Source organism: Zootoca vivipara, chromosome 14, assembly GCF_963506605.1.
Source record: "Zootoca vivipara chromosome 14, rZooViv1.1, whole genome shotgun sequence".
NCBI classification, from domain to species: domain Eukaryota; kingdom Metazoa; phylum Chordata; class Lepidosauria; order Squamata; family Lacertidae; genus Zootoca; species Zootoca vivipara.
The window spans coordinates 28,480,678-28,507,887 of record NC_083289.1 but is presented as its reverse complement, the minus strand read 5'-3'; the positions used below and the strand labels follow the sequence as shown (position 1 = coordinate 28,507,887).

Below are 27,210 nucleotides of genomic sequence, written 5' to 3'. Positions count from 1 at the left end.
GGAAGGACCTGCTATGGACACCACCCCCAATAGAGGCTGAGGCTGCTGCTCCCAGCTGGCAAAGAGATGGCTGTGTGGCTGTGGGCAGCCCAGATGGACCATTCTGCCATCATGGTTCACCTGCATCTCACAGGTACCTGTAGAATGAATGGCTTCTGAGAAGATGAGAAACTACCCTGGCGAATGGAAGCTTCATAAGAAAGGAAGTGGCTAGAAACATTCAAGTACAGTACAGAACCTGAATGTTGAAGCACATTTGCATAAATCTGCATAAGCTTTTAAATGTATTGAGTGCAGATTCCTGCCAGCTCTCAGGCTCTTGCTGCTGGCTTACGCTGAGCCACAGGGTGCAGCCAGGATTTGATGGGCACAGGAGGCTGCGTGCGGATTGGGCCCTCTGCAGATTGAAGCAAAAGATTAGTTACCTGCCGATTAAGAGGTGTGGCTTGAACTGTACAATACGAAATTTTGGCTCCTCCATTGCTGGGGGTCTGAGTGATTTGGGGTCCCTGCCATACTACACCTACATGGAGGCGGAGTCTGTCTTCCTCAGCTGACCCCCTTATCTTAAATGCTTCTCAAAGAGCTCCCAGATGGCCTTGCAGTGACTCTTGGACACAAGGGGGCAGCAGTCCTCCACGGACCTCAGAGCCTGCTGGCTCCCAGCTCACCATCCATCATGCCGCATAGGACCTTAAACCCACACCAGTCTGTTGCACCCAGCGGCAGCAGCAGCACCCACTCTTGTCCCTGGCTAAGCCCTAGAATGAGAAAGGGCCCTTGCCCAGCGCATTAGTTTGGTGCCCTGCTGCTCGAAATGAATTGTGTTCAATTCCCAAAGTGCCACTCCTCCCCTTCACTGGGTTGGTGAGCAAAATGTGCAGAGCAGCACGCAGCCAGGGCCGTCTTTCCCATACGGCTTAGTGGTTCATTGCACCAGGGCGCTGGCCTCTCAGGGACGCCCCAGCGAGTGGGGGAGCTGCGCGGCTTTGCTGGCGGACTCCCCATTCTCTGCACGCCCGCCAGCTGGGCCCGTCAAACATATGGCTGGCGGGTGTGCAGCTTCCCTCCCAAGCCTCCTCGGGAAGAGAGTGATCCTAAGCCTCTGCAGAAACGGCCGGGGGAGGGAGCGAGGGAACCCGCCAGGTGAGGCAGAGGTGGGGGAGGGAGAAGGACGAGGAACGCGCCAAAACGTGTTGCCCCCGCCTGTTAGGTGGAGGAGGAGTTCCTGGAGAAGAAGCGGCTCCTTTCTTACAGTGGGAGGTGGTGATGGCAGCCACTGATTTCTATGGGAACATTTCTAATCCGTTTTTGTCCAATCTCTCTCCCCACCCCATCCATGTTTTCTTCCTGAAATGGCTGCAGCCGACCAGCAAAGGAAAAACTGGTTTTTCCTATCCTTCTCCCCCACCCTCCCTCGTTTGTGGCTGAAAATGGCTGTCGCTGACCAGCAAAGCACAAACAAGTAAGGAAGCAAGGAAGTGGGCAAACTTTGGCGCTTTGGATATATGAATCTGAGGTGTGTGTATAGTGAGGTTTTGGTACTAACTCCTCATGTTTGGATAAGTGAATTTTTGCATAGCAAGTGTTGGGCAACCTGCATGCATATTTCTTAGTCGTCGTCCCCCCCCCCCCAAAAAAAAGTACAGTAATTCAAAATCACTTTTTTTAAAATAAAAAAATTCCTTCAGTAGCACCTTAAAGACCAACTAAGTTTATATTTTGGTATGAGCTTTCGTGTGCATGCACACTTCTTCAGATACACTAGAAACAGAAGTGTCAGACCATATATATATACAGAGGGTGGTGGGGGTGGGTGGGAATGGGTGATGGGCTGATGGGAGTGGTAAACCTGGAGATAGCTGTTAATGGCTGCTGATGGCTGCAATTAGTACTGGGCTGAGGTGCTAAAGAAAGCTTGATCATGCATAATGAGATAAGAATCCGATGTCTCTATTCATCCCAGGTGCTTCCATGGTTTTAAGCTTGGTAATGATTTCCAATTCAGCAACTTCTCTTTCCAGTCTGTTCCTGAAATTTCTCTGTAATAAAACAGCTGCTTTGAGATCTTGTATAGAATGTCCTGGGAGATTGAAGTGTTCTCCTACTGGTTTTTCAGTCTTATGGTTCCTGATGTCAGATTTATGTCGTCACCATTATTTATTTGGTAAAAATCAGGTTGGTAAAAGTCTCGCTTCAGTTCATTTGCTTGGTTAGTAGAATGGTGGAGCAGGGAGTAAATGCAGGGAGATAACGATAAGAGCAGTCACAACTTGAAAGGTTTCTTCTTTAAAAAAATGCTGAGGCCCAGACGCTCCCCCAAGTGAAGGTCAGGAAGACTTTAAACAACTCCCTGCTGTACTTTAATTCCTTAAAACCTATGACTAAAACTTAAAACTTAAAACTGAGCTAAATTAAGTAGATAAGAATAAAACGAAAATAAAATATAAACACGGTATAAAACAGTAAAAAACTTAAAAACAAACCAGTAAAGTACGGAGGTCAGAAGGGAGGATGTTGATACTCCGCCATCTTCGCAGAACCTCGGGGAAACGCTCATTGTTTGTAGAAGGAGCGTCCTGGTTCATTTAGGTGTTTTATTTGGGGGGAGGGGAGATAGTGCTGCCCGCCCCATAAGCTCTGTCCACATTCAGAGGTGCTATACATTGAAAAAGCAAACAAACTAACAAGCAAACAAACAAGCAAAGAGAACCAGAAAGCCACATGGAAAGGGGGGTCATAGAATCATAGAGTTGGAAGAGACCACAAGGGCCATCCAGTCCAACCCCCTGCCAAGCAGGAAACACCATCAAAGCATTCCTGACAGATGGCTGTCAAGCCTCCGCTTAAAGACCTCCAAAGAAGGAGACTCCACCACACTCCTTGGCAGCAAATTCCACTGTCAAACAGTATAGGGTGGCAATGACCAGGGCCAGAATAATCCTGGTCAGGCCACACAGGCCCTAAGTAACCAGAGGGAATCCATGTTATGCAGCCAGTAGAATTCTCTCTTTCTTTGTTTCAGCACAAGAGCAACATTTTGCACAAAGAGACACACACAGCACTTCTAAGAAATTCTAGCTAAGCCACACTTTGTTCCATCCTGTCTAGCATAAACCACAAGAGCAAGAGGAACTCCATTTTCTAAATCTCTCTGTCTCTGATAGAAAGTAAATTAGACAGCACTTCTCTGTTTGTACCCTTCTCTGTAACCCATTGCGAAAGGAAGTTAGCTTAGCCACAAGATGTTCTGTTTCATCAGACTATAGAGGATGTAGCCCACCGCAAGTTCTAAGTAGAGCACAACCACAATTGTGCCTGTAAAATTCCACATAGACACGTGTATGAAGGTACCAGATACATAACGCCACTTAGTAGAGTTGGGCGGGTGACTTTGCATCTTGGGGTGCTCTCTCTTGATTGGTTGATGAAGTACTGCAGAAAGGCTGATCTTCACTCTGTCAAAAAGGTATAAAAGCTCTCTGTACATGGACAAGGGTGGGGCAGAATGAGGAATGGTTTTTTCCCTACTGCTCCATATTGTTTTGCCGACAAACCAATAATAAATTTGTTCAACTGCTTGAGATTTCGTCTGGTCAATTTGGGAAGCCACCTTACAACAGCTTACAACAGCTTACAATCCACCTTACAACAGCTCTTACTGTCAGGACGTTCTTTCTAATGTTTAGGTGGAATCTTCTTTCTTGTAGCTTGAATTCATTGCTCTGTGTCCACTTCCCTGGAGCAGCCTTTCACCCTCTTCTATATGACATCCTTTTATATACTGCATTTGAACATGGCTATCATATCACCCCTTAACCTTCTCTTCTCCAGGCTAAACATACCCAGCTCCCTAAGCCGTTCCTCATAAGGCATTGTTTCCAGGCCTTTGAGTAGTGGTGAGTGTTTTGGGGCCCTAGCATCTGAGCCCCCTTGGCCCAGTCTCCTCCCAGCTACTCATAGAAGCTGAAGGCCTGAAGGGCAGGACAAGTGGTTGGCCACAGCTGGGCGACTGGCCAATGTCTCGTGGCTTCTGCCTGTTGGATGCTGGATGTGACTGTTGCAAAGGGGCTGGGCCTTGCTCTCAGTTGGGCCTTGAATAAGAGGGGGCTCCCTAATCCCTTTGCACAGGTAAGCGGGTGGCGTTCCGTAGTGAAGATCGCTCTAGGGTTCAGCTGAGCCTGCAGAGCCCCCATTGCCTGTGGCACACATCTGGAGGGGACCAACAGGCTTTCAAAATACACTAACATTGTCTCTTCCCAGCAGGGCCAGGCACATTCCATCAGCAGCTCTCCGGATGGCCAACGGCAGGACGGGCTTCTGGGGGCCCCGGAGGCCTTGCCTCCTCCTCTCCGTCTTCCTCGCTTGCTTCCTTTGGCACGGTAAGTCTCCGTGGAGGAAAGCTGCTTCTCTCTGCAAGAGGGCAGCTGGGCAGCCAGCCGGACAGAGAGCAAGGCCAGGAGGGGTGGTGGGGATGATCTTCCTACCAGAAAAGAATCCGCGGGAGACAAGAGCTTCCGACATAATGGCCACGCCCTGTAGGAGCTCTTAGCCAATGAGCGATGTGACAGCCCGGATTGACGTTTCTAGCTGGGAGCAGTGCAAGGCCTCAATATAACAAATGACAGAGGGGGACGCTCATTGTCTGTAGAAGGAGCGTCCTGGTTCATTTAGGTGTTTTATTGGGGGGGGAGAGGGGGAGAGATAGTGCTGCCCGCCCCATAAGGACATGGGGTGGGCTCAGACACTTTTCAGACACATTTCAGTATAACTCTGAATGGTCACAGTTCCACCCTTAAAGGAAAAGTCACTGCAAAGTCAGGACTCAGGCTTATTTTCCCTGTACTGTATTAAAAAAAAAAAAGCCCAACTGATGCAAATACTGCCCAGCCATAATACACATATGGTGCCCGATACGTTTCTGAGCACAATTCAAAGTGTTGGTTGGTGCTGACCTTTAAAGCCCTAAACAGCCTCGGCCCAGTTTACCTGAAGGAGCGTCTCCACCCCCATCATTCAGCTCTGAGGGTCTTCTGGCAGTTCCCTCACTGTGAGAAGTGAAGATACAACATACCGGTAGGTGCCGACTCCCTGTCCCCAGGGCTCTGGGTGCCTGAGCACCCGCAAAATTCCCCATGAAGGGGCCAGGCACCCACAAATTGTGGCACCAGGGCCATGCGTGTTGCATGGCACCCATGGTTGTGGGGCTAAGCTGGCACTCCTCGGTTACCAGGAACCAGGCAGAGGGCCTTCTCGGTAGTGGCACCCACCCTGTGGAACACCATCAGGTGTCAAGGAAATAAAGAACTATGGGAATTTTAGATGGCAGACCCGTATAGGGAAGTTTTAAACGTTTGATGTTTTATTATGCTTTTATAATTGTTAGAAGCCACTCACGAGTGGCTGGGGCAACCATAAAATTGTTGTTGTTGTTGTTATTAGGTGGCGTTGTGGCTGAGAAAAAGAAGCTTCAATGCGCTTGTATTGGTGAGTGAATGTGTGTGAGAGAGAGCACTGCAATGTAGCCCAATTTTGCTATCCAGGCTCCGGAAGCATTGAATTGCTTGTTTGAGGAAAATGCAGTCAAACAAAGGGGGAGTCTCTAAATTGTAGGAGCAACTTAGCAGAGGACCATCGGCTTTCTCGCCTAAGGTGGCTGGGAGAGAAAGAGGGTGACTTGTGCATGAAGGGGATTTGATCAGAAAAACACCATCCCTCACTCCTCCATCTCTCAAAAAGCTCTAGAAACTCGCCCCATGGCTGTTATATTCTATTGGGAGTTGCACTGCCTATTGATCTAAACTAAAAGGTTCCTAAGTTTAAAACCAGCTCTGTCCACATTCAGAGGTGCTATACATCTAAAAAGCAAACAAACTGACAAGCAAACAAACAAGCAAAGCAAAGAGAACCGGAAAGCCATATGGAAAGGGTTTCAGCTGCCTGAAATGGGCTGAGGCTGCTTGGGTCAGGTTTCCAGAAGGCCTGCTTTTCTGGTATTGTTGGGGGTTTTGAAACTCTGCAATAAGCCAGAAACCCACCATTTGACCCCATTTCTTCCCCCTCCAAAAGCAGTCTGCATTCCTCTCACCACCACCAGCATACATCCAGCCATAGTCATTGGGTGTGCGGGGGGGGGGGCAATGACTTGGGGTCTTAAGTTGCATTATCCACATTATCTACACGGACTGGCAGGACTTTAGCTGTCATTCCTGCACTGCAGACAAAGGGAGTAGGTGACGTCACTAGCAACAGCCCTACAGTTCTAATTCTATGAATTTTCTTGAGTTCATGGGTGCTCCGTCTGTCTCCCCACTGTTTGCGTCAGGAGATCCTTCCTACTTCTCTTTAGTAGTGCAACAGTATAATTTTTCCGGTATATTGGGCAGATGTTGTTCTTTCCCCTCCCTCCTTCACAGGCGAACTCATTGGGGGCGTCCAAGGAAGCTAGATTTTGGGAGACAAAGCAAGGTCTTCCCCACACGTTTAAAACATTATGGTACTCACTTCCACAAGTGATGACATCTAACTTGGACAACTTAGACAGGATGAGACAAATTCATGCAGAAAGAGGAGGAGGAGGAGAGGGCTGTCAGTGGCTATTAGCCACGATGACCGTTTTCCCTCCAGTGTCAGAGGCAGTAAATGCCTCTGAGTAATGCCACTTACAGGAAACGGCAGTGGGGGCTCTTGCTGTGCCCAGGTCCTGTCTGTGAGCTTCTACCCTCTAGGGCATCTGGTTGGCCACTATGGGGACAGGAGCTGGAGTGGTCCTTCCTCATGGCTGCTTCTATGTTGAGGGAGTCGACTTGGTCTGCCCTCGGATTTCAGGGGATGGAAGAAGAGAGAGAGATTTCCAAGAGTGTGGGGGAAAGGGTGGCATATACGCCACCTGTTTCCCGGGTTGAGTGGATTGCCTTCTTGGAGAAAGACCAGTGGGTAGCATGGGTATAGCAAAAGGAGGGCAGCTGCCCCCCTAAATCAAGTAAATCAATAAAAAGTAACTGAGGTTCTCCCCCCTCCAACATAAAGCCTGGCCACCCCCATGGTAGGGAGCAGGGTTGCCAACTTGAATAAAATATGGCGGGGGGAAGCCCCACCCCACATAATTGATCACATGATCTGGTGCACCCACACCATTTGAATGGCAAAACCCATCAACTTGGGGGAGGGCGACCCTCTGCCCCTTAGAGCAGTGTTTCTCAACCTTTTTGGGGCAAAGGCACACTTGTTTCATGAAAAAAATCACGAGGCACACCACCATTAGAAAATGTTAAAAAAATTAACTCTGTGCCTATATTGACTATATATAAAGTAATTCTCCCACGGCACACCAGGCAACATCTCGCAGCACACTAGTGTGCCGCGGAACAGTGGTTGAGAAACACTGCCTTAGAGTTAGCTCCTATGGTAGGGAGCAAGAGCGGGGGGGGGGGCTCAGGGAATTGAGGGGGAGAATTTGGAGATCAACACTTAGGTGAGCATGAAGGGGAAAGGGTTTTATTTATTCCGTGCTGTGCTTCTTTCCCCTGCTTCAATAAAATTCCCAGGGCAGCGAGCTCCTAACATTTCAATGTGCGACAACTCCAAGTGGAAAGCACCCTAAAACGGTTCCTTGTTACCAGAGCTTTGTTCAGTTCCATCTTGAAGGAGTCCACTTGGTCTGCCCTGAGATTTCAGGGGATGCAGCAGAGAGAGATCAAGATCCCAGAGTCAGTACAGGAGAGCAGCTGGGCAGGTGGGAAGGGCCCCTCACCTTTGGGAGACAGACGCTGCCCCTTCCCTCCTGGGGGGCCATGCTAGTCCTGTGGCTGTTTCATTTCCGGAGGGCTGAGTAAGCTGAGCTGGAGATGTCGTGGCACAATCTGGAGCACAGCTGCGTTGCATAGGAAGTGGCTCAAGGAAGCAGTCAAGGAAATGAACCGAGGGGCACTGAGGCATTTCGCAACGAGTTTCAGCATGGGGAGTGAAACTGGATAGAGAAAAGTTTCCTCCTCTCGCTCATAATGCTAAAAGTCAAGAACATCTAGTGATGCATAATGTTGGAAGATTCAGAACAGATAAAGAAGAAAGAACTTCTTCATCCAGCACAGAGTTAAAATGTGGAACTTGCTCCCACAGGAGGCAATGATGGCCAACAAATTGGATGGCTTTAATCCAATTTCACAGGACCGTCAGTGGCTACCACCATGATGACCATACTCTGCCTCTAATCAAACATGGAAACCCTTCCAGATCCCATTTGCAAGAAACCACAGGAGGTGGAGAGTCTCTTGTGTCTGAATACCGCTTGCAAGCTTCCCACTGGGGCATCTGAGAGAACAGGATACTGGACTAGACGGGCCCCTTTGGCCTGATCAAGTGTCACGGCTAGTTTCATGTTTTTAGGAGAGCATTATAAACATTGAGGTGAGCAACCCAATGCACCTGGAGGAGGAAAAACAAGCAGCAGTCAGCATAGAAATTTAAGGCTTGTCCTTGGAAGGTCTTTTTTCTAAGGCAGAGACAGAGTTAGCTTTCCAGACTCAGGCACAATGCATTCTCTACCCCAGGAATATTTTTTTAAAACAAATATATATATACAAAAGGTCCCCCTGGGGCAGAGTCAGATCTAGGCTTTATTTCACCCTTGTCAAAGACACAGCTTGACACACAGACACACACAGAGACACACACGAACACACACACACACACACACACACACAGGTTAAGAGCCTCAATGGCACCCATTTGGAGGCTTCACTCAGGGGAAAAAACCTGTCTAGCTCCCCTGTAATTACAGCTCTGCCCTGACAAAACAGGAGTAGAGCAGAGATTCTATCCCTTTCTGCAGTGGAGTCACGGAGGGCCAAAGTGTGGCTTTGCAGAGGCCCTTTCTGGGTAGGCCTCCTCTGAATATGTAAGTTTCGTTGAGTAAAACATTCCTACACTGCTTTCCTCTGAAAATCTGGAGATGACGCACAATAGTTGGTGTCAGTCTGGCACTCAAGCAAACTCTTCTCTTTCTTTCTAGCCGAATCCGCAAAGGACTTCAAGCCAAGGTGCTTCACAGACCATTACTCCGAAGTGGGTTGTTCCTGGGAAGTGGACGCCTCTACCGACTGCCCCAAGAAGTTCTTCGTGCGTGTTATAAGGACTGATCGAATCAGTGGCCGAACGTAGGTCATACTGTGAAACGTGAGAACTGCCACCAGATCTCCTCTTTCCTCTGTTGGGTGATTCTGGGGCTGGTGGTACCCTCCTCACAGCTTACCACTGCACTGTGACTTTTCCAAACGCAGAATAAGAAACGCAGGATCCAAAGGGTTTCTCATTACACTTTTCACTGGACCACTTGTGGTTGGAGAACTTCCAAGGTGCACAGATTTATCTCGTCTTGCACACTTGCAACTTTTCCTGGGGGGTCTGGGGAATCCACAGCATAGTGCAGCTGGAAGCATTGCAAAGCCCCTCTCTCACTTGGGCTGAGCTTTCCCAAATCGAGGCTGTGGCAGAAATAATCTGAGTGTTGTCTACTTTGAAAACATCTTTTAAGTCTTACCATTTTTCCAGGAAATCATTGGAGTGTTCTCCTAAGAACAAGAGAGGCCAGAATGCGACCCCCAAGTGTACTTGCGCCCTTCAGACTAATGAAGTGTATAGCTTCATGTATCTTTTCTCAGTGGAGGCCAAAGGGAAAGGGATCTGGAAGAAGAGTGTGGACCCTGATGACATTGGTAAGGGATCCTTCGGTCTGGCAGACTCTCCTTGCGCATTGCTGGGGGCTGCTCTGAAGAACAAGACAAGAGGAGCAGCATACAAGTGGGGTGGGAAGGGTGGGTTTGTTTTCATGATTAGCACCAATCAATGCTCAGAGACCTTCCTTAGCCCCTCCTGCATCCATCTTAGTACATTATGCAAAGTCACCACCTTAAAGGGTGGTAGGTTTATTGTGGCAGAAACCTTTGTAATGGAGAGCCCCCTTCTTCAGGTGCCTGGAGAGGGATACAAGACTTCCCAGAGTAGACTGGCTTGAGATCAGGGCTGCCAGCCCCAAGCCATTGCTTTCCTTTGGATCACAGAACCTAGGGGAGGGGTGGCAGATGCAGCCCTCCAGGCCTCTTTCACTGCCCCATTACTGTTCCACACACTCCTAGTTCCTTGGCTAGGCTGAATTGCATCTTTTCTTCCTTGTCTGGATGGAGGAATGAGCCCAGCCCTGGGTCCCTGGCTGTGGCTGCCACCGCCACCGCCCCTCAGGTGGGAAATGGCCAGGCTCAGGAGGGAGGGAAGGCGATCCTTCCGCCATTTGGTCTCGAGCCCTTTGATTTCATCTACAGAGCTTCCATTGCAGCTTGTCTTGAAACAGTTCTCTTAAATTTCTTCCCTTGTGCATTGCTACATAAGAGTCCAAAATCAATTTTCTATCATATCCCAAAATGATCTCCTTCCATAGAAAGTTGGGAAAGAGAAGAATTCCACTCACCAGAAGAACCCCCTCCCAGTGTTTTCCTGTGGTGTGGGAAGGACCACATAATGTAAACCTGTTTGCTTCTGGGGGGGTTTTCCTTCAAAGGAACGCAAACGCATGACAACGGACATGCAACTTAAAATGGAACCCGGCATGCCAACAGCAACCTATACTGCTAAAGTGCGTCAGAAAAATTATTACCTCGGGAACAACTGGAGTGATTGGAGCGTCCAGATAAGTTGGCAAGCACTTGGGTGGATCAGGTAGGGCACCTGTTGGCATCCCAGCTGGCATCCCTGTGTGTTCTGGGCTCCACATTGTGGGCTCTTTTTTCTGGATTTTGTAAACCTTCTGGATTTGTGAAATATTCCGACCCCACCCGCAGGAACGTTTGTGCATCATCCGGCCCCTTTGAGTGAGTGACAGCATTTCTCTCACATTGCTGAAGGTCTTGCATTTCCAATCAGCTAGACATCGAATTAATATGCAGGCCTCTCACTTAATTCAGTGCAATTCTCTGCTGTAGACAATACCTCTTTCTGAAGTCTCCCCAATGATTTTTATGGTTTCTCATTTAAATAAAGACAAGAACACACAACTACATTAACTTGTCCAGTGGTCCATTCTTATTAAATTCCATACATAGTACATAGTGCACATGCAATAAGTTAGGTATTGTCAATTCAAGTAGCCTCTCCACATAGATTCCTGTGTTGAAAGTGGAATAAAAGTATCTTCTGTCTCATTTGTAAAGGAAAAGAAAGGAAGTCAACATCACCAAAAGCAGGGGTAGGCAACCTAAGGCCCGTGGGCCAGATGGGGCCCAATCGCCTTTTCAATCCGGCCTATGGACAGTCCAGGAATCAGTGTGCTTTTACATGAGTAAAATGCATCTCTGGGTTATTTATTATTTAAAATGCATCTCTGGGTTATTTGTGGGGCCTGCCTGGTGTTTTTACATGAGTAGAAAGTGTGCTTTTATTTAAAATACATCTCTGGGTTATTTGTGGGGCATAGGAATACGTTCATCCCCCCCCCCAAAAAATAGTCTGGCCCACCACATGGTCTGAGGGACAGTGGACCAGCCCACGGCTGAAAAAGGTTGCTGACCCCTGACCAAAAGTGTCTATCCTTGAAGTGCCTTTAATTACACTTTTGTGGTGAGTAAGGCCTTCCAATGGAGCCACACTCCAGATACTATTTAACCAGATCTCTGTGGGGAGTTCTATAGATTGTTTCCAATATCGGGCTATTGTAAATTGGGCTGCTAATAACAGAAAAAATACTAAATGTCTGCATATAAGGTTACTGTTTAAATGTTATTAAATTATTAACCCTTTTCTCCTTTCGGGCAGAAATGGGTGGAATCTGTGAGCTGAGCATCCCCTTTTCAGGGGATGAAGCCTGCCAAATTTCACACAGAGGTCCAAGGGAGTTGTGCTTGGCATCCTTAAAGTTGTTTTGGAAGGAATAACTCATTGGGCCCCCTATGCCTCTACCCCTTCCAGGAACTGACTTGGCAGGCAGCACAAGCTTTGCAGGGCTCCCGCCCCATACCTGGACTGATCACTTTACTGAACTATATTAAAGAGTACAGTACACTAACACAGGCTTTGTTGTACATGTGTGTTTCTGTGCCACGTAGCCCCTCAAGAAAGAACACTGCTGCAGATGGACAGATACCAAACTGAAATGAACTGCAACTCAGGCCAGAACGAGGGGTGTGGGGTAAAGGGGAGCAAGGTCATTCTGAGGAGCTGGGGGTGCTGTGCATGCGAGAATCCTCTTTTACCTTCCCAGCAACCCTGTGAAGTAGGCTAGTTTGAGAAATGGCGAGTGGCCCGAGGTCACTCCAGTCAGTTTTGTGACTCAGCAGGAGTCTCTCCTTGGATGAGAGGGATGCAGAGGCCAGGGAAAGGACACCCCTCCACTCAGTTTTATGCACCACCCTTTGGACCCCCGGGGAAACTCACCAAATGAAACCTGCTGCCTCCTGGATCTGGGTGTGTGCAGTGCAACTGAGCTGACTGCTGAACAGGACACAGTGCAGTCTGCATGGGGTCTATTCATAAAAGCAAGACTAGGGCAGTGCCAGCAGGTTCCACGAAGCCCCCTTTCTTCTGAGATTTTTGGGGGTGATCTTGGTTGTTTCAGCCCAGGCTGTTGGGAGGGGTTGTGGGGAGATGTATCCGAAGGTGAAGGAATTGATAGCAGCATTTATTTATCAGAAACTAGTCCTGATGGTTTTATTGTGTGGTTCTATAATACCTGTCGCTTTTGGCATACTGCTTTAGAGATATGTTCACATAGTTATTTTTTATATATAGTCAGGGAAGGGTCATTGCATCTCAGTGGTGTCTGCTTTGTACATATGCAGAAGGTTCCAGGTTCCGTCCCCAGCATTTTTTAAAAAAAAAACCCTCTCTTTTTTGCATTTAATCTTTATTAATCCCAATTATCACTCTCCATCAAAGATATAGTAAAGTAACAAGGCTTCCCTCCACCTGAATGTGGGTCCTCTACAATTCTATATTAACTGCTTATTGAATAACATCTAATTTATATTTATCCAATATATCCGTAAGTTATGTCACCGTGCAGGAGTCATTTCAGATTTCAGATGTTTACAATGATATTTTATGCATTGTCTGTATTTGTCCCATTCTGTGTTAAATTTTAGGTTGCCATGATTCCAAACTTTCCCCATTAGACTTGCCATCTCAGCGTACTCAAATATTTTTTTTCTGCCATTCCATTTTTTATCCCCAGCATCTCTAGCTAGGCCTGAGAGACACACCCTACCTGAAAGCCTGGGGAGCGATTGCCAATCAGTGTAGACAATGGTCTGACTTAGTATAAGGTAGTGTGGCTGCCTATCTATAATTAGGCAATACAGAAAAGGTCTAAATAAGGGAGACCCACTCCAGCACACTGACTAACTTGTCAGTGAGTAAGTGCATCCCAGTGACAGTACTGTTCAGTGGGAAGAGGAGGTGCATGTGGAAACCTTGATGCAAGCACCAGTTATGCTACCTTTACCTTTACCTTTCTACTTCCAAAAAACCTACCTCTTCCTTCTTAGCACCCTTCCTGGGCCCCATAGACCCCTGCTCTCCCCTCCCAATGATCTACCTGGTCAACTTTCACCTGCCCTTGGAGGAAAAATAATTAAGAGTAGAGTAGACGAGCCCAGCTGAAGCTGAAACAGACCAAAAGGGTTGCAGCGCCACGACTCCAGAGCCCGAACTGACTTGGCTGCGCACCCACACACAAACACGCGCGCACACAGACACCCACACCCCACGGGGCTGGCGTGGTCGTCCCGCGGCGCGCCCACTCTGCACATGTTCAGGAGACACCGATCGCAGTCTGTTGTGTAGCCGAGTTTGGTGCGAGCCCAACTTCCTGGCTGGCTGGGAACTCCCGGCAAAGGCGGGAAGGGGCCGGGCTCGGCATGCAAATCCACGCCCCAGGAGGAGGACCAGCGCTTCCCGGACAGCAGCCGTGGCAGCGGAGGGTGCGTGGCCGAGGGGGGGCTGGAGCAGGCGAGTCTCGAAGGGCTCCCCGTCGCCGTCCGGGTCTCTGCCCTCCCCTCCCGTGCCCTCTCCCCTCCGGGATTCCCTTTCGCTTCGGGCACGAGCGCTGGCTGGAACCCCGGGGGAGGCGGGACGAGGCGGGCGCTGGCCGAATTTGCCCTTTCTTCCTCCCCACCCACCGAGCGGAGTAGCCCGTCGCCCAAGCAGGCAGCAGCGGCAGGGGCTCCTGGACTCCGGGCAGCCAGGCCAAGCCAAGCGGGGCTGGCGGACGGGTGTCTCCTGAGCTCCGCTTTGCTTGGCTCCGCTTTGCCTGGCGGCCGGGCTGGCACTGGCAGAAGGAGGGAAGCGGGCCGCTCGACGGTGCCACTTCCCGGCAGGGCCCGGCGCACTTTGTTCCCGACTCTCCGGATGGCCGACGGCGGGACGGGCTTCGGGGGCCCCCGGAGGAAGCCCTGCCTCCTCCTCTCCGTCTTCCTCGTCTGCTCGCTTTGGCACAGTAAGTCTCCGCGGAGGAAAGCCGCTTCCCTCGGCGGCAGCAACAGGGAGAGTCCGGGCGCGGCCAGCCGAGCAGAGAGTGAGGGTCCCCCGGCCGTAGCTGTTGCGCACCCAGAGGCTCCCCGAAGGGCAGCAGGGGCGGCGGGGACCCTCCTGCCGAGGTTCAGCCTCCTGGAAGCTTTTCAAGGCTTGGGCGGGTTGCTTGCTTGGGTCAGGTTTCCACGAAGCAGGCGTGCCAAGTTGAATACTGTACAATATTCTCTCTTTTTTTGGGGGGGGGGGATTAAGACCATTTCTGGTTCCAATTCCTGGTATTGTGGGTTGGTGAGGAAGTGTTTAAGACGTTTTGCTGGGTCTGGCTGGGTTCCCCTGTGTTTTACTACCATACCCTTAGGATGGTCGTTGCAGCTTTTGAATCTCTACAATAAGCCAGGCACCCACTACACATACCCCATTTATCCTCCTGTCTCCATAAACAGGCTAGGTTCCTCCTGTCATCATCAGTAAGTGTCCAGCCGCAGGCGGGGGGGGGGGGTGCAACTCGGGGGTCAGCCCATATTATCTACACCAGGGGTCAGCAAACTCTTTCAGCGAACTTATTGGGGACGTCCAAGGATGTTGGAAGACAAAAACAAGGTCTTCCCCACATATTTAAAACATTATAAGACTCACTTCCACAAGAGGCAGTGATGGCTTCTCACTTGGGCAACTTAGACAGGATGAGACAAATCCACAGTAGAGGTGGAGGAGAGGTCTCCCAAGGGCTACTACCGTAGCAACGATGATTGTTTTCCATCCAGTATCAGAGGCAGTAAATACCTCTGAGTAATGTCACTTACTGGAAACAGCAGTGGGGGGAGTTGCTCCTGTTTGCGAGCATCTTCTCTTTCAGCCACCTTGTTGGCCGGCCGCTATGAGGACAGGAGGCAGAGTGGTCCTTCCTCATGGCTGCTTCCATGTTGAGGGAGTCGACTTGGTCTGCCCTGAGATTTCACGGGATGGGGAGCGAGAGAGTTTCCCGAGTCAGTGTAGGAGAGTGGTTGGGTTGGCAGGGAGTGGCTCCCTCTCCCTTGGGGGACGGATGCCACCCATCTCCCCTCACCTCCTGGGGAGCATCTAGTCTGCTTCATTTCTTTGTGGCTTTTCTGCTGAAGATGAAAAGGGAAGTTTGGTCCCTCTGCTGTTTTTGAGGAACTGAAACTGGAGGTGAAGCTGCTCTGTCCGTGTTCGATAAGAAAATAAACATCTGGAGGATTGTGCAAGCTGAACTGGAGATGTCCTAGCTCAGCCTGGAGCAGAGAGGTCAATGGGGCCATGTTGCTGTTGGGGCGCCAGGAGCAGGAGAAGCGGTGCAAGGAAGCAGACTGAGGCAAAGATGCCATCTCGCAAGCTGCAATCCTGCCTGAGCATGTCGCAGCAAGTTCCGGCAGAGGGAGCCATTTAGTCTGTTGCAGGAAGAAGAAATAGTTTCTTGTTGGCCTAAAGAGACTCCCCGAAGGGCAGCAGTTGGCTTTGAAATAATAGACCTTTCAGTCTTCAAGTTGCTACAGAACTCGGTGGGAATTGTTTCTGAGTAGACATGCCCAAGATTGCACTGTGAGAAGCAGAGGAGTGGTTGGGTGGTGGAAAAGTAGACCAACCCTGCTAGAAATTTTAGACAGGTACGCAGCAGCAGATAAGGAGGAGAGAAAGAGGTGTCAGGATAGAAAATTTAATAATTATGCAGGGTATAGTGAAAGTGGATATGGAAGTTTTCTTTTCTCTCATAATGCTAAAAGTCAAGGACACCTAGTGATGCTTAATGTTGGAAGATTCAGAACAGAAATGGAAACACTTCCAAATCTCAGTTGCAGGAAACCACAGGAGGTGAGGAGTCTCCTGCGCTTGAATCCCACTTGCAGGCTTCCCACTGGGGCACCTGATCATTCATTGAGAGAACAGGATGCTCGACTAGACGGGCCCCTTTGGCCTGATCCAGCGGCAGGGCTAGTTTCATGTTCTTAGGAGAGCATTATAAACGGTGAGGTGAGCAACCCAAAGCACTTGGAGGAGGAAAAAGAAGCAGCAGTCAGCAAGGAGAATTTAAGGCTTGGAAGGTCTTTTTCTAAGGCTTTTCCAGACTTACACACAATGGCACCTTGGAGAGCTGGAGTGGGGCTTTGCAGAGGCCCCTTCTGGGTAGGCCTGTGCTGGACTCTTCCTCTGAATAAGTAACTTTCGTTCAGGAAAACATTCCTACACCCCCTTCCTCTGAAAACTGCACAACGGTTGGTGTCAGTCTGGCACTCAAGCAAACTCTTCTGTTTCTTCCTAGCCGTGTCTTCAAAGGACATCCAGCCAAGTTGCCTCACAGACTATGAATCCGAAGTGGTTTGTCACTGGGAAGTGGACGCCTCCACCGACTGCCCCAAGGAGTTCCTCCTGCGTGTTGCAACGACTCATGCACTTTATGGCCCAGGGTAGGTCATGCTGTGAAATGTGAGGACTGCCCCCAGATCTCCTCTTTCCTCCTGAAAGCTTACCAGGGTAAGGTAATAATAATATAAAAAGTGAGAGAAGTTAAAAGAAGTGACATTAACGTTGTTGAGCCTCGCCCAGCATAACTTGTGCCACAGTGCTTCTCTTACAGAGAAGGAGACCCTTGATATATGGCAGCTAAATATAAAGGCCTCGCCATCCTGGGGACTGTAGTCTGAGGGCGTGGACTGCCAGGCCTGGTGGCTCCTGATATCAGGGCTGCAGAATAATGCATCTGTGGTGGCTTTGCCTTCTCTGAGACACCCCGGGAGGAGTAGCCAGCCCAAACCTTTTCCAGAAAATGGATGAGGGTTCTTTACAAAATGTCTTTCGGAGTTGAGTTGCAGTCACTGTGAGTTTTCCAAACCGAGAATAAGAAATTCAGGATCCAAAAGGTTTCTCATTATACTTTTCATTGGATCATTTGTTGTTGGAGAGCTTTCAAGGTGCACAGATTTATCCCCTTTTGCACGCTTGCAACACCCCTCTCTCACCTGGGCTGAGCTTTCCCAAACCAAGGCTGTGGTAGAAATGAATTGAGCATCGTCTACTTTGAAAACACCTTTTAAGTCTTACCATTGTTCCAGGCCATCGTGGGTTTGTTCTCCTAAGAACAAGAGAGGCCTGGATGTGACCCCCAAGTGTACTTGCAGCATTCGGTCTGAAGTACTGCGGACCTACAAGTATCATTTCATACTGGAGGCCGAGAAGGAGATCTGGAAGAAGAGTGTGGACCCTGATGACATTGGTAAGGGATCCTTTGGTCTGGCAGACCCTCCTTGCGCATTCCTGGGGGCTGCTCTGAAGAACAAGACAAGAGGAGCAGCATACAAGTGGGGTGGGAAGGGAGGCTTTGTCTTCATGATTAGCACCAACCAATGCTCAGAGACCTTCCTTAGCCCCTCCTGCATCCAGCTTAGTCCATTAGGCAAAGTCACCACCTTGAATGGTGGCAGGATACTCCAGTTTGGAAGAAATTAGAGTGGTTGATGGGGAGAGAAAAAATGGCTGCCAAGAAGAGCAAAAGCCACTCCTGGGAACTGGTTGAAGAACTTAGGAGAGGCCCCAGAATTCAAGAAAGCAGGACAATATGTGGCAACTCTGGAAAACCCCAATGGATTGAGGGGCTTGCCTCTGTATGCATGTTGGGGGTCACCTGGAATGGACACAGCCTGCTACTTGCCCACACCTGCTGGCCGTCTGTTTCTCTATAGCCACATCAAAGCCACAGGGTGCTTTCCTACACAGTAACATAAGAACTAAACATTGAGCATTCGAAATTTGTCAGGCACCAGGTGCATTTTGCCCTTGGCTATTGGCCACTTGTGACCAAGTGACTATGCCCAGGAGCCAGGATGGCGCCTGTCGTCTCCCCCATCTGGAGGTGCATGCCTGGGGAGCCTTGGATCTTGCCTGTTTTTACACACTTAACAGCACACCCTTTAGAACTGTATCTGTCATATTTTATCTGCATGATCAGAACAACTTTTAGGGACCAAGCTGCTTGGCACCCAAATGCCAACTAGACATTCTGTTTTCGTGACTGTAACCCTGGTTTAAGGAGCCATTTGGCACCTAGCTTATATATCGGTTTCTAGCACTGAAAACATCCTGTGTGACACAACATTGCCATGAGACTGTATGGTGTGAAGCAGCAGAGAGAAGGAATTAAGAGAAGGAGGGGGCAGTGTGTGTCTGTCCTTCCAGGGAGAAGGACCTGATGCTTTGACCTTCCCCACCTTCCAAACCAGAGGCCCATATTGGATCCTCTGTGTGGGGAGCAGCCACTCTCCCCAACCTCTTTTGCCTCCCCACATCTTTCTCTTTGTTGATTTCTTCCCAAACGCAGTAAAACCCCGTCCGCTTGTCAACCTGACTGTTAAGAGGACGGATGACTCGTACATCTTCACCTGGGCAGATGACTATAAAGAAGGGAACCTTCTTCATGAAAATCCAGAAACAGTCTATGAAGTTGCCTATTGGCCTATAAACCAGACAGACAAGGTAGGCACACTTTCCCAGCATGCTCCTCTCTGTACGACCACCAGGAATAGTGCTACAAATTTATTGTTGTTAATTAATTAATTACATTTATATCCAACCCTTCCTCCTAAAGGGAACCCAAGGTAGCAAGCTCTTCCATGTTTAAAAATGCCATTAATTCTAAAATTAAAAAAATACTAAAACAATCACATACACTGTGGCGGGGACCTTCTATGTCCTGAGCAGAGGTTGAGGTGTTGGGACCCCTGAAAGCCTCATAATGCCCCTGCCCCATGCCAGTTGACATGGCATCTTCCTGCCAGGGCCGTCTTAAGGGTATCCAGCACCGTGGTGCAAAACTTTCTGCGGCGCCCCCCCCCCTTTCCCTCCGGCCGGCGCAGCTCCCGGCTCTGAGTCAGAGTGCAGGGACGGGAACTCACCTCCGGGAGGGATCACCTGCTGTGCCCTGGCCGCAATGAGGAAGGGCAGGCGGTGGGCAGCCTGAAGCCCTGGGCTTGCTCAGGATCCCAAGGATGGGAAGGAGGTCGGCTCTCCTCCTCCCCCCGCCCCCCCCTAGCGGAGCCCTCCTGCAGTCCGGAGCCTTCCCTGCCTCTACCAATGAAACGCAGCGCCGGAATGAGGGGTGACCCTGGCGCTGCAGGGCGGAACAGGGTCCTAGTGCCTGCTCCGCCTCGCTTACCTCCCTGCTCTCCCCTGAGCGGCGCAGCTGGTGGGCATACAGGAGGGAAAAGGGAGACTGCCGCGCAGCTCCCACACTTGCTGGGGCGCCCCTCAGCGCCCTGGCGCATCGCCCCAGTAGACCCAATGGGCAAGACGGGCCTGCTTCCTGCCCTTCCTTAATGCTTTCCTTGGGCAGCTCTGTAGATCCAACAAACTGCAGGCCAAAAAGGCTTTAGCTATATTTGGCAAATGATTATATGTCCCTCGCCAGTGGGGCACACAAGAGCAGTGGGCTGCCTTTTATGACTGGCTTGAGGTCAGGGCCTCCGCCAGCCCCAAGGCTTTGGATCACAGAACCTAGGGGAAGGGAGGCAGGTGCAGCCCTCCAGGCCTCTCTCACCTGGCCCCTGGGACTCTGGCCAGGCCAGGCCTCCGCCACCTCAGTCCTGTTCCACACACTCCTAGTGCTTTGGCTGGGCTGAATTGCATCTCTTGCTTGCTTGCCTGGGTGGAGGAATGAGCCCAGCCCTGGGCCCCTGGCTGTGGCTGTCCGCCCACCCCTCAGGTGAGAAATTGCCAGACTCAGGAGGGAGGGAAAGAGATCCTTCCGCCATTTGGTCTCGAGCCCTTTGATTTCATCTACAGAGCTTCCACTGCAGCTTTTCTTGAAACAGTTCTCTGAAATTTATTCCCTTGCTCATTATCACATAATCACATTATCACATGAGTCCAAAACCTTTCTACCGCATCCCAAAATGATCTTCCTCCATAGAAAGTTGGGAAAGGGAAGAATTCAGCTCACCAGAATAACATCCCCCCCCCCAGTGTTTTCCTGTGCACGTGTGGGAAGGGCCACATAATGTAAACCTGTTTGCTTCTGTCTCTCCCCCCCCCCAAAGATACACGAACACATTACGCAAGGCTTTCATCATAAAATCTTCGACGATAACCTCATGCCAGGAGCCACCTATGTTGCAAAAGTGCGGCAGAGAATTGCTTTGTTCGGGGACACCTGGAGTGATTGGAGTGCTGAGTACACATGGAAAAATGGTAAGTGCTTAAGGCGGGGGCTGCGCAAGGCACCTGTTTATTACCGTGTTTCCCCTTTTTTAAGACGTAGTCATAAAGTAAGCCATGGCAGGAGTTTTAAGTATTTGCGAAATTTAAGACATACCCCGAAAATAAGGCATACCTTGTTGCTTTCCTTTAGAGCCTCAGAGAGGCTTGAGACCAGGTGGGAGTGGGGTGCATGAATTGAGCGCGTCGCCAGGCAAGCCGCGCTAGGAGGACTCCCCCCCCCCTTCCCAGGACTTTTTTCCACTCCGGCGGAGCGCCTGGATGGGGAAACCCCTTGGTGTCGGGAGGCCTGCTAGCCCCTTCCGTGCTGCCGGAGCGTAGTGGGCTGCATGGCCCAAAGCTGAGCGGCGGTGGGAGTCCTGTGGGCCCTTCCACGCCGCCGGGGCGACGGATGGCGACGGGAGCGCTGCTGGCCCATTCCGCGCCGAGGCAGAGCGGCGGCGGGAGGCCTGCAGGCCCTTCCGCGCCACCGGGGCGACAGACGGTGGCGGGAGCACTGCTGGCCCCTTCTGTGCCACCAGAACGTCGTGGGCTGCTTGGGCCAAGGCCCACGCGATGGACGGCGGAGGGAGCACTGCTGGCCCCTTCCGCGGGCGAGTTGGCAGCTGATTGACAGGCGGCCTCACCGATGCCTGGAGGGAGAAGGGGGGCGAGGAGCAAGCGAGGGAACACCCACCTTGCTCCGCCCGCTAATGGAAACGGCCCGGGGTGGGGAGGCGGGAGTGCCTCAGGGAGCGCAGCTACGGCGCTGCTAGCTGTGCCTCAGGCACCGCCGCCGCCGCTGCTTTGCCCAAAAAAACCCACGGGGGTGCTCGTCGGGTGGGCCACGATGAACTCGCCCCGTTCCCTCTGGAGTCAGGGTGCCACCGCCGGCGCCTCCTCCTGGGGTAACTCCGCGGGACTTCAGTGTATCAGTGTAAAAAAAGTGTGTTTCCTCAGAGATGTAGCGCGCAGGGGGGCTGGCTGGCTGGCTACTCGACCTCCTGAGTTTAAGGGCGCAGAGGAATCCCAAAGGGGGTCCATGCGCGCACCCTCGCCCGCCTCCGTGCGCGCTCAAGCGGGAAAGGAAGTTTAGCTCCTCGAGCTGCCGCCCCTTATGAATGCGTGTTTCGGTGGTGTGGACAAGGTGTGGACACGGGTCTCGTTTCCCCCTCACGGGACAGGGCGTACACAGGCATCTTTCAGACGACCTGCTTCGCGTCTCTCTCATCTCTCTCTCCCCCCCCCCCCGCTCTCCCGCCTCGATTTCGTGCCCCTCGGCTCCCATGTTAGCGATGGGGTGGATGGCAGCACCCAGAGCCAGTAAGGTACCGGACTGTAATAAAAACCTAATAAAAAATTAAGACATCCCCTGAAAATAAGACACCTTGTGTTTTTTTGAGGAAAAAAAGTTATAAGACGGTGTCTTAAAAAAGGGGAAACACGGGTATTAACAATCTGTTGGCATCTCAGTTGGCATCCCTGCGTGTTCTGGGCTCCACATTGTGGGCTCTCTCTTTTCTGGATTCTGTAAACCTTCTGGATTTGTGAAATTCTCTCACCCCACCCGCAGGAATGTTTGGGCACCATCCAGCCCCTTTGAGTGAGTGACAGCATTTCTCTCACATTGCTGAGGTCGTGCATTTCCACTCAGCTAGACATCAAATTAATATGCAGGCCTCTCACTTATTTCATCACAATTTTCTTCTGTAGACAAGTACCTCTTTCTGAAGACTAAGGCACATGCTACTAATCATTTGGAAGACTTGTTTTAGTAGAAGGTGGCACAATGCTTTGCATGAAAATGCACTAAGCAATCAGTGGCACAACACAGGTAGAGAGGGAGGGGGCAGTCGCAATTTGGCTGGCTAGAGACAAATAACTGGAAAGACCTTCTAGATTCCACAGTGACATCGATTGCTTGCCCTGGGTAGGCTTGTGCTGCAGACCCCTGGGTGAAGTTAGCAGGTTCAGTGTGGTGCCACAGCACATCAGGCCCCGCTACCACCAATGCTCCCTCTTCCTGCCTCAAGCTCAGGATCTGCTGGTTTTTCTCTGCATATAACTTCACGGTATACTGCTTGTAGCTGTATTTGTGCTTCCTCCCCCTCCTCTGCTCTCCTCTCTTTTCTTCTCCTTGCCTGTTGTCTTTTCCTTGGTCAAAGGTGAGATGATAGACTACCTGGGACAGAGACCTACCTTCTTGCTTCTCTTGCTCTGTGTGCGGTGATGGTGCTACATGACTAATAAGCAGTACAAATCCTGTCTGCCCCTTACTTTGGTGGTGCTGGGTGACCCAAGGACCTCTTTCCCCAGCCCAAGGTAAGTCTGGCTGAAGGGAAACCAGCTTGAAACTGCAGGAGGGGGTTAAAGGTTAGATTAGCATGTGCAGGAGAAACCAAACACATGAGGCATTAAATGTGCATGTTGGTGCCCATCCCCACATCCCAATTTGGGAAACTGCTTTGCCAAAAGAAGGACTTGGAAGGCTTCAATTCCCCTAACATATAGAGAGACAAGCTAAAACCAACAAATAAACCTCACCACATCCCTACAAGGTAATAGGCAAAGAAAAACCCTAAGGAGAAATACTGCAAATCCCCTGAAATTCTTTCCAGCTGTGTGAGTTGGGCTCCTTTGTCAACTGAGGCTTCTGGCCGTTTAGCCTGATCTTGTGCCCCCTTTCCAGGTGGGTGGGTGGGTGGGTGCCTGTCTGCCAGCTAGCTAGCCACCCAGCCACCCCCTGCCTCCCGCTGGTATCAGGGTGAATTGTCCGCCCAGATAACCAAAATGCTGCTTGCCTTCCAGACATTGAGCCAAGCTCTGGCTCCTTCCTCTGGATTTTCATCCCATTGCTGTGTGTGTTCATCATGGCCCTGGCTACCTTCAGCTTCTTCTGCGTCTCCAGGTACGTCTTGGGTGCTTTGCAAGTAGTTCTCTCCAGGGCTGCCCTTTGCCCACAGCAAAACAAATAAATACTGTCCATGGTCACTTCTGCTTGAAGGTTGCAGGCCTTGGTGGCAGAGGCATTTTCCTGCAACCCTGACAGGAAAGGAGGAGGAAAGCGGCCCCTGTCCCTTCTGAGTCTTCTCCTCATCCTCCTTCCAGCCAAACAATCTTCCTCAGCTCTCTCACATGCATTTGGCTGCTAGTCACCTCGGGAGGGGGAAGATTGCTTCCTGATGTTCGGAGGGGAGGCAGCCCTTGCAGAGCCCTGCCTTTCCCCTTCTGAGGGCCGGGAAGGACTGACGAGTGGCGCTTTCTTGCTTTGCAGGGTGAAGAAGGGATGGTGGGACCAGATCCCAAACCCCGCCAAGAGCAAAGTAGCCGCTGGTGTGACAGCAGCGGTGGCACCATTTGGAAACATGGGCCTTGAGCACCCTGTGCATATTCACAGCTGCATTGCATCTGCCAAGCCAGAAACTCGGAAAGAGGAAGACTGCCAGGTCCCTCATGAAGACGCTGTGGCCAAGCTCTTCAGAGACCTTCTCAGTGGGGACTTGAGCAGTGGAGGCACAGGTATCCTGGACGAGCACCCCCTTCTCAAGGACCAGGCTCTGGGGCACATGCAGAGTGCTTTTTCCTTTTCTCAAGATGCACCGCTGAACAAGCACAGGGCTGTTTTGGAGACCTCTTCTGAACCTGTCTATCACAACACCAGCACAGAGACAGTGGCTTCCTCCCAGCCAAGCAGTGCTGCCCTGGAACTGCCCCTCAGCACATCCGCCCCCCAGCCCTCGGGCTACAAGTGTTTCAGCCAGGTCTGTGAGGAGGAGGAGCAGGAGTTTTCTCCTTTCAGGGACCAAATCCAGCCATTCAGTCATGACGCAGGGCCTTGCTTTTCACCTGTGACCAGCAACCTGCACCCTGCTTTCCAGGGTATCTTCCCAGAAGGCTCAGACTCACTTTGCTTTTCCTCCTGTATGGCAGCTGCAGAGCGAGAGGCGAGGCCAGGCAGCCCCTCCCAGCATGGGCCAGGAAAGTCTGTCCCCTGCCCAGGGGCCTCCCTCCTGGCTGGCTACCGCTCCTTCAGCTCAGCTCTCCAGGGAGGCACAGCCACCCAGGGCAAGAGTGGCAGCGCTGGCAGCCGCCTAGACGGGCAGTCCCCCTACAAACCCTTGCTCAGCATTGTCCAGAACAGCCCTGCAGCAGCCACTGGGGTGAGCAGGGTCCTCTTTCACCCTGGCTGGGGGGCTCAGGAGGTAAGAGACCCGGCCTGGCCAAGTGCACCCTGCGGGGCAGACATGGACATGCAACAGGTGGCTTCCGATGGATGCTTGAGGGAAGAATTGGCCAGGGACAAAGGCCTTTCATACCCCTGAGGCCCCTTGTACCTCCTTAATTCCGCCTCAACCAAGCAGTGACCTCCTCCAGGTGTAATCCTCCCTCAATCCAGAGATCCACTATGCTGCAAAAAGGAAAGCAGCACCAACTGCATAGAGCAGGCACCCCCAAACTTCGGCCCTCCCCTCCAGATGTTTTGGACTATAATTCCCATCTTCCCCGACCACTGGTCCTGTTAGCTAGGGATCATGGAAGTTGTAGGCCAAAACATCTGGAGGGCCGCAGTTTGGGGATGCCTGGCATAGAGGATCTGGGGGTTTAGGGAGGTGGAGCTATGGGACAGCAGTCGAAGGAGGATGCTGCATGGGAGAGGGAATTCAAGGAGGGACAAAAGGCCCCTTTAAGCCAGGTAGGGAAGGGTCCTTACTATCAACAGAGGACTAAGCCAAAGGCCAGCAAGGAGAGGCACCTTCCTGATTATAGGCCGGTGTCTGTGTGGAAACTCTGAGGACAAGTTGCTGGACTCAAGAGGCTGCTTTTGGCACTTCTTACATGAATGGGGCCTTCAGGGAGATGGGTGCTTTCTTGACCGAGATTGGGCTGGGGGCTGGAGCACCAGCTGCTCTTGGGCTCAAGTTACTGGACAGTCACCTGCAATGGAATCCACACCTGCCTGTCAAGTGTTTCAGCTCTGCCTGCTGACAGGCTCTGAATCTAGCAAGTGGCCAGCTTTTGCTCAGGCACTGCCTTGCTTTTGCAGAGAACAGTCTGCTTGACTTTCTTTTTTTTTTTTTTTTTTTTTTATTATTATTATTATTTTTTTATTAAAGGTTTTCTCAGTTTACAAAGACATGGGCAGTGTCTCTCATAGCATTTTTACAGATCGGTTTCAATTGTTGAGACATTGGGGAGGAAAAGGGGGAGAGCGGTAGATAAGGGGAGGGGGTGGGGGTAGTGTGACAATGTTTCTAGTTTACTTAAAGTGTGTTGGGGGGGGGGTTGTCAGCATCGGTTGTGCAGGTTCTTTGTTGTGCATTTGTTTTCCTTTGATGGTGAGAGTTGTTGGGGTTGGCCTAGGATGTAGTTTTCTTTTGTGGTTGGCTGTGGAGGTCTGTTTTATGTGAGTAGGGTGGGCGGGTCAGGTTAGCCATATTGATTTGTATGCTGTTGGTGGATTTCTGTCGTTGTCTTGTTGCGCTGTGTATGTGATAAAGGGGAACCATACTGGGGTGAAGCCGTCTTCTTCTATTTGACCCCGTGTCAATTTCAACTTATTGGTTAATTTTTCTAATAGGGCTGTTTCCCATACCGTCTGGTACCATTGGTCCATGTTTACTCCTGCCAGGTCTTTCCAGTGTCTGGTTATGGTGTTTCTGGTAGCTGAGAGTAAGTGGGTTATGAGTTCTTTGTGATGTAGGTGGGCATTATTGTCCTGGAAGATGTTTAGCAAGGCCAGTTCTGGGGTAAGTTCTAATGTTTGTTGGGTTATTTTACCTACTTCTCTTACGGTTGTTCTCCAGAATTGTTGGGCTTTGGGGCATTCCCACCACATGTGGAAATATGTGCCTGTTGATGTGCATCCTCTCCAGCATTTTGATGAGGTTCCTGGGCGTATTAGTGCTAGTTTTCGTGGTGTTAGGTACCACCTGTAGATGGTTTTCAGAGTGAGTTCTTTCCTTTTTGCTGATATGGATTTAAATGGGGGTTTAGACCACATTCTGGTCCATTGAGTGGGGTTGATTTCATAGCCTATATCTTCTTCCCATTGTTTTTTTATTGCGTCTGGGGAGTTTGTGGAATTTTGGAGCAGTATTTTATATATTGCAGATACCATCCCTTTGCCGTGACCCTTTGTCGTTAGAAGGAGGTTTTCAAACGGTGTCAGGGGTCTTGTTGCTGCTAATTTTATTGCTGGCTTGTTTAAGAGGGCATGTAATTGGTGTTGTGCTAACCAGGGTATTTGGGTGTCTTCTAGTTTATCCTGTATTTCTCGTGTTGTCAGAGGTATGTTATTTTTATAGAAGTCTGTTAGGCGATATAGGCCTTTGGTTTGCCAAGTTTTAGTTTGGATGTTTTGTGCTGCCTGGTGGAATAATGGATGGTAGACCAGGGGGAGTAGTGGGGATGTGGTTGGGGTTAGTTTGTCCGTTTCTGTTTTCCATGCTTTGAACATGGTTTGTGTGTACCTATTAAGTGTTGTGGGGATCCTTC

General features: G+C 50.6%; 2 protein-coding genes across 6 annotated transcripts; both read left to right on the top strand.

Moving 5' to 3' along the window:
• The first annotated feature begins 41 nt into the window (after positions 1-41).
• Positions 42-13,923, top strand: LOC132593204 (uncharacterized). 5 transcript variants are annotated; one of them, XM_060282851.1, is made up of 6 exons: positions 42-1,465; positions 4,264-4,382; positions 5,443-5,487; positions 9,011-9,155; positions 9,550-9,713; positions 10,553-13,923. In XM_060282851.1, exons 1-6 carry the CDS (start codon positions 1,356-1,358, stop codon positions 10,585-10,587), a joined length of 618 nt encoding a protein of 205 aa, XP_060138834.1. In that variant the 5' UTR covers positions 42-1,355; the 3' UTR covers positions 10,588-13,923. The 5 variants fall into 5 exon arrangements, with proteins under 5 accessions (XP_060138834.1, XP_060138831.1, XP_060138830.1 ...); XM_060282848.1 differs by having other exon boundaries at positions 4,267-4,382; positions 9,550-13,923; XM_060282847.1 differs by having other exon boundaries at positions 9,550-13,923.
• LOC132593190 (uncharacterized) lies at positions 12,631-25,785 on the top strand. The gene is made up of 8 exons (XM_060282768.1): positions 12,631-12,642; positions 13,828-14,479; positions 16,793-16,937; positions 17,583-17,743; positions 18,845-18,999; positions 20,559-20,709; positions 23,524-23,623; positions 23,990-25,785. The coding sequence occupies exons 1-8, from the start codon at positions 12,631-12,633 to the stop codon at positions 25,035-25,037; spliced, it is 2,424 nt and encodes an 807-aa protein (XP_060138751.1). The 3' UTR covers positions 25,038-25,785.
• The last annotated feature ends 1,425 nt before the right edge of the window (positions 25,786-27,210 follow it).

What these genes read in the sequence shown, in the direction of transcription:
- LOC132593204 (XM_060282847.1), top strand. Translation starts at nt 1,356, where the DNA reads ATGGCTGCAGCCGACCAGCAAAGGAAAAACTGGTTTTTCCTATCCTTC. An exon ending in CGCTTGCTTCCTTTGGCACG is followed by an intron (nt 4,383 to 5,442) that starts GTAAGTCTCCGT and finishes TGTTGTTATTAG; the next exon opens with GTGGCGTTGTGGCTGAGAAA. An exon ending in GCTTCAATGCGCTTGTATTG is followed by an intron (nt 5,488 to 9,010) that starts GTGAGTGAATGT and finishes CTTTCTTTCTAG; the next exon opens with CCGAATCCGCAAAGGACTTC.
- LOC132593190 (XM_060282768.1), top strand. An exon ending in CTATAAACCAGACAGACAAG is followed by an intron (nt 19,000 to 20,558) that starts GTAGGCACACTT and finishes CCCCCCCCAAAG; the next exon opens with ATACACGAACACATTACGCA. An exon ending in AGCTTCTTCTGCGTCTCCAG is followed by an intron (nt 23,624 to 23,989) that starts GTACGTCTTGGG and finishes CTTGCTTTGCAG; the next exon opens with GGTGAAGAAGGGATGGTGGG.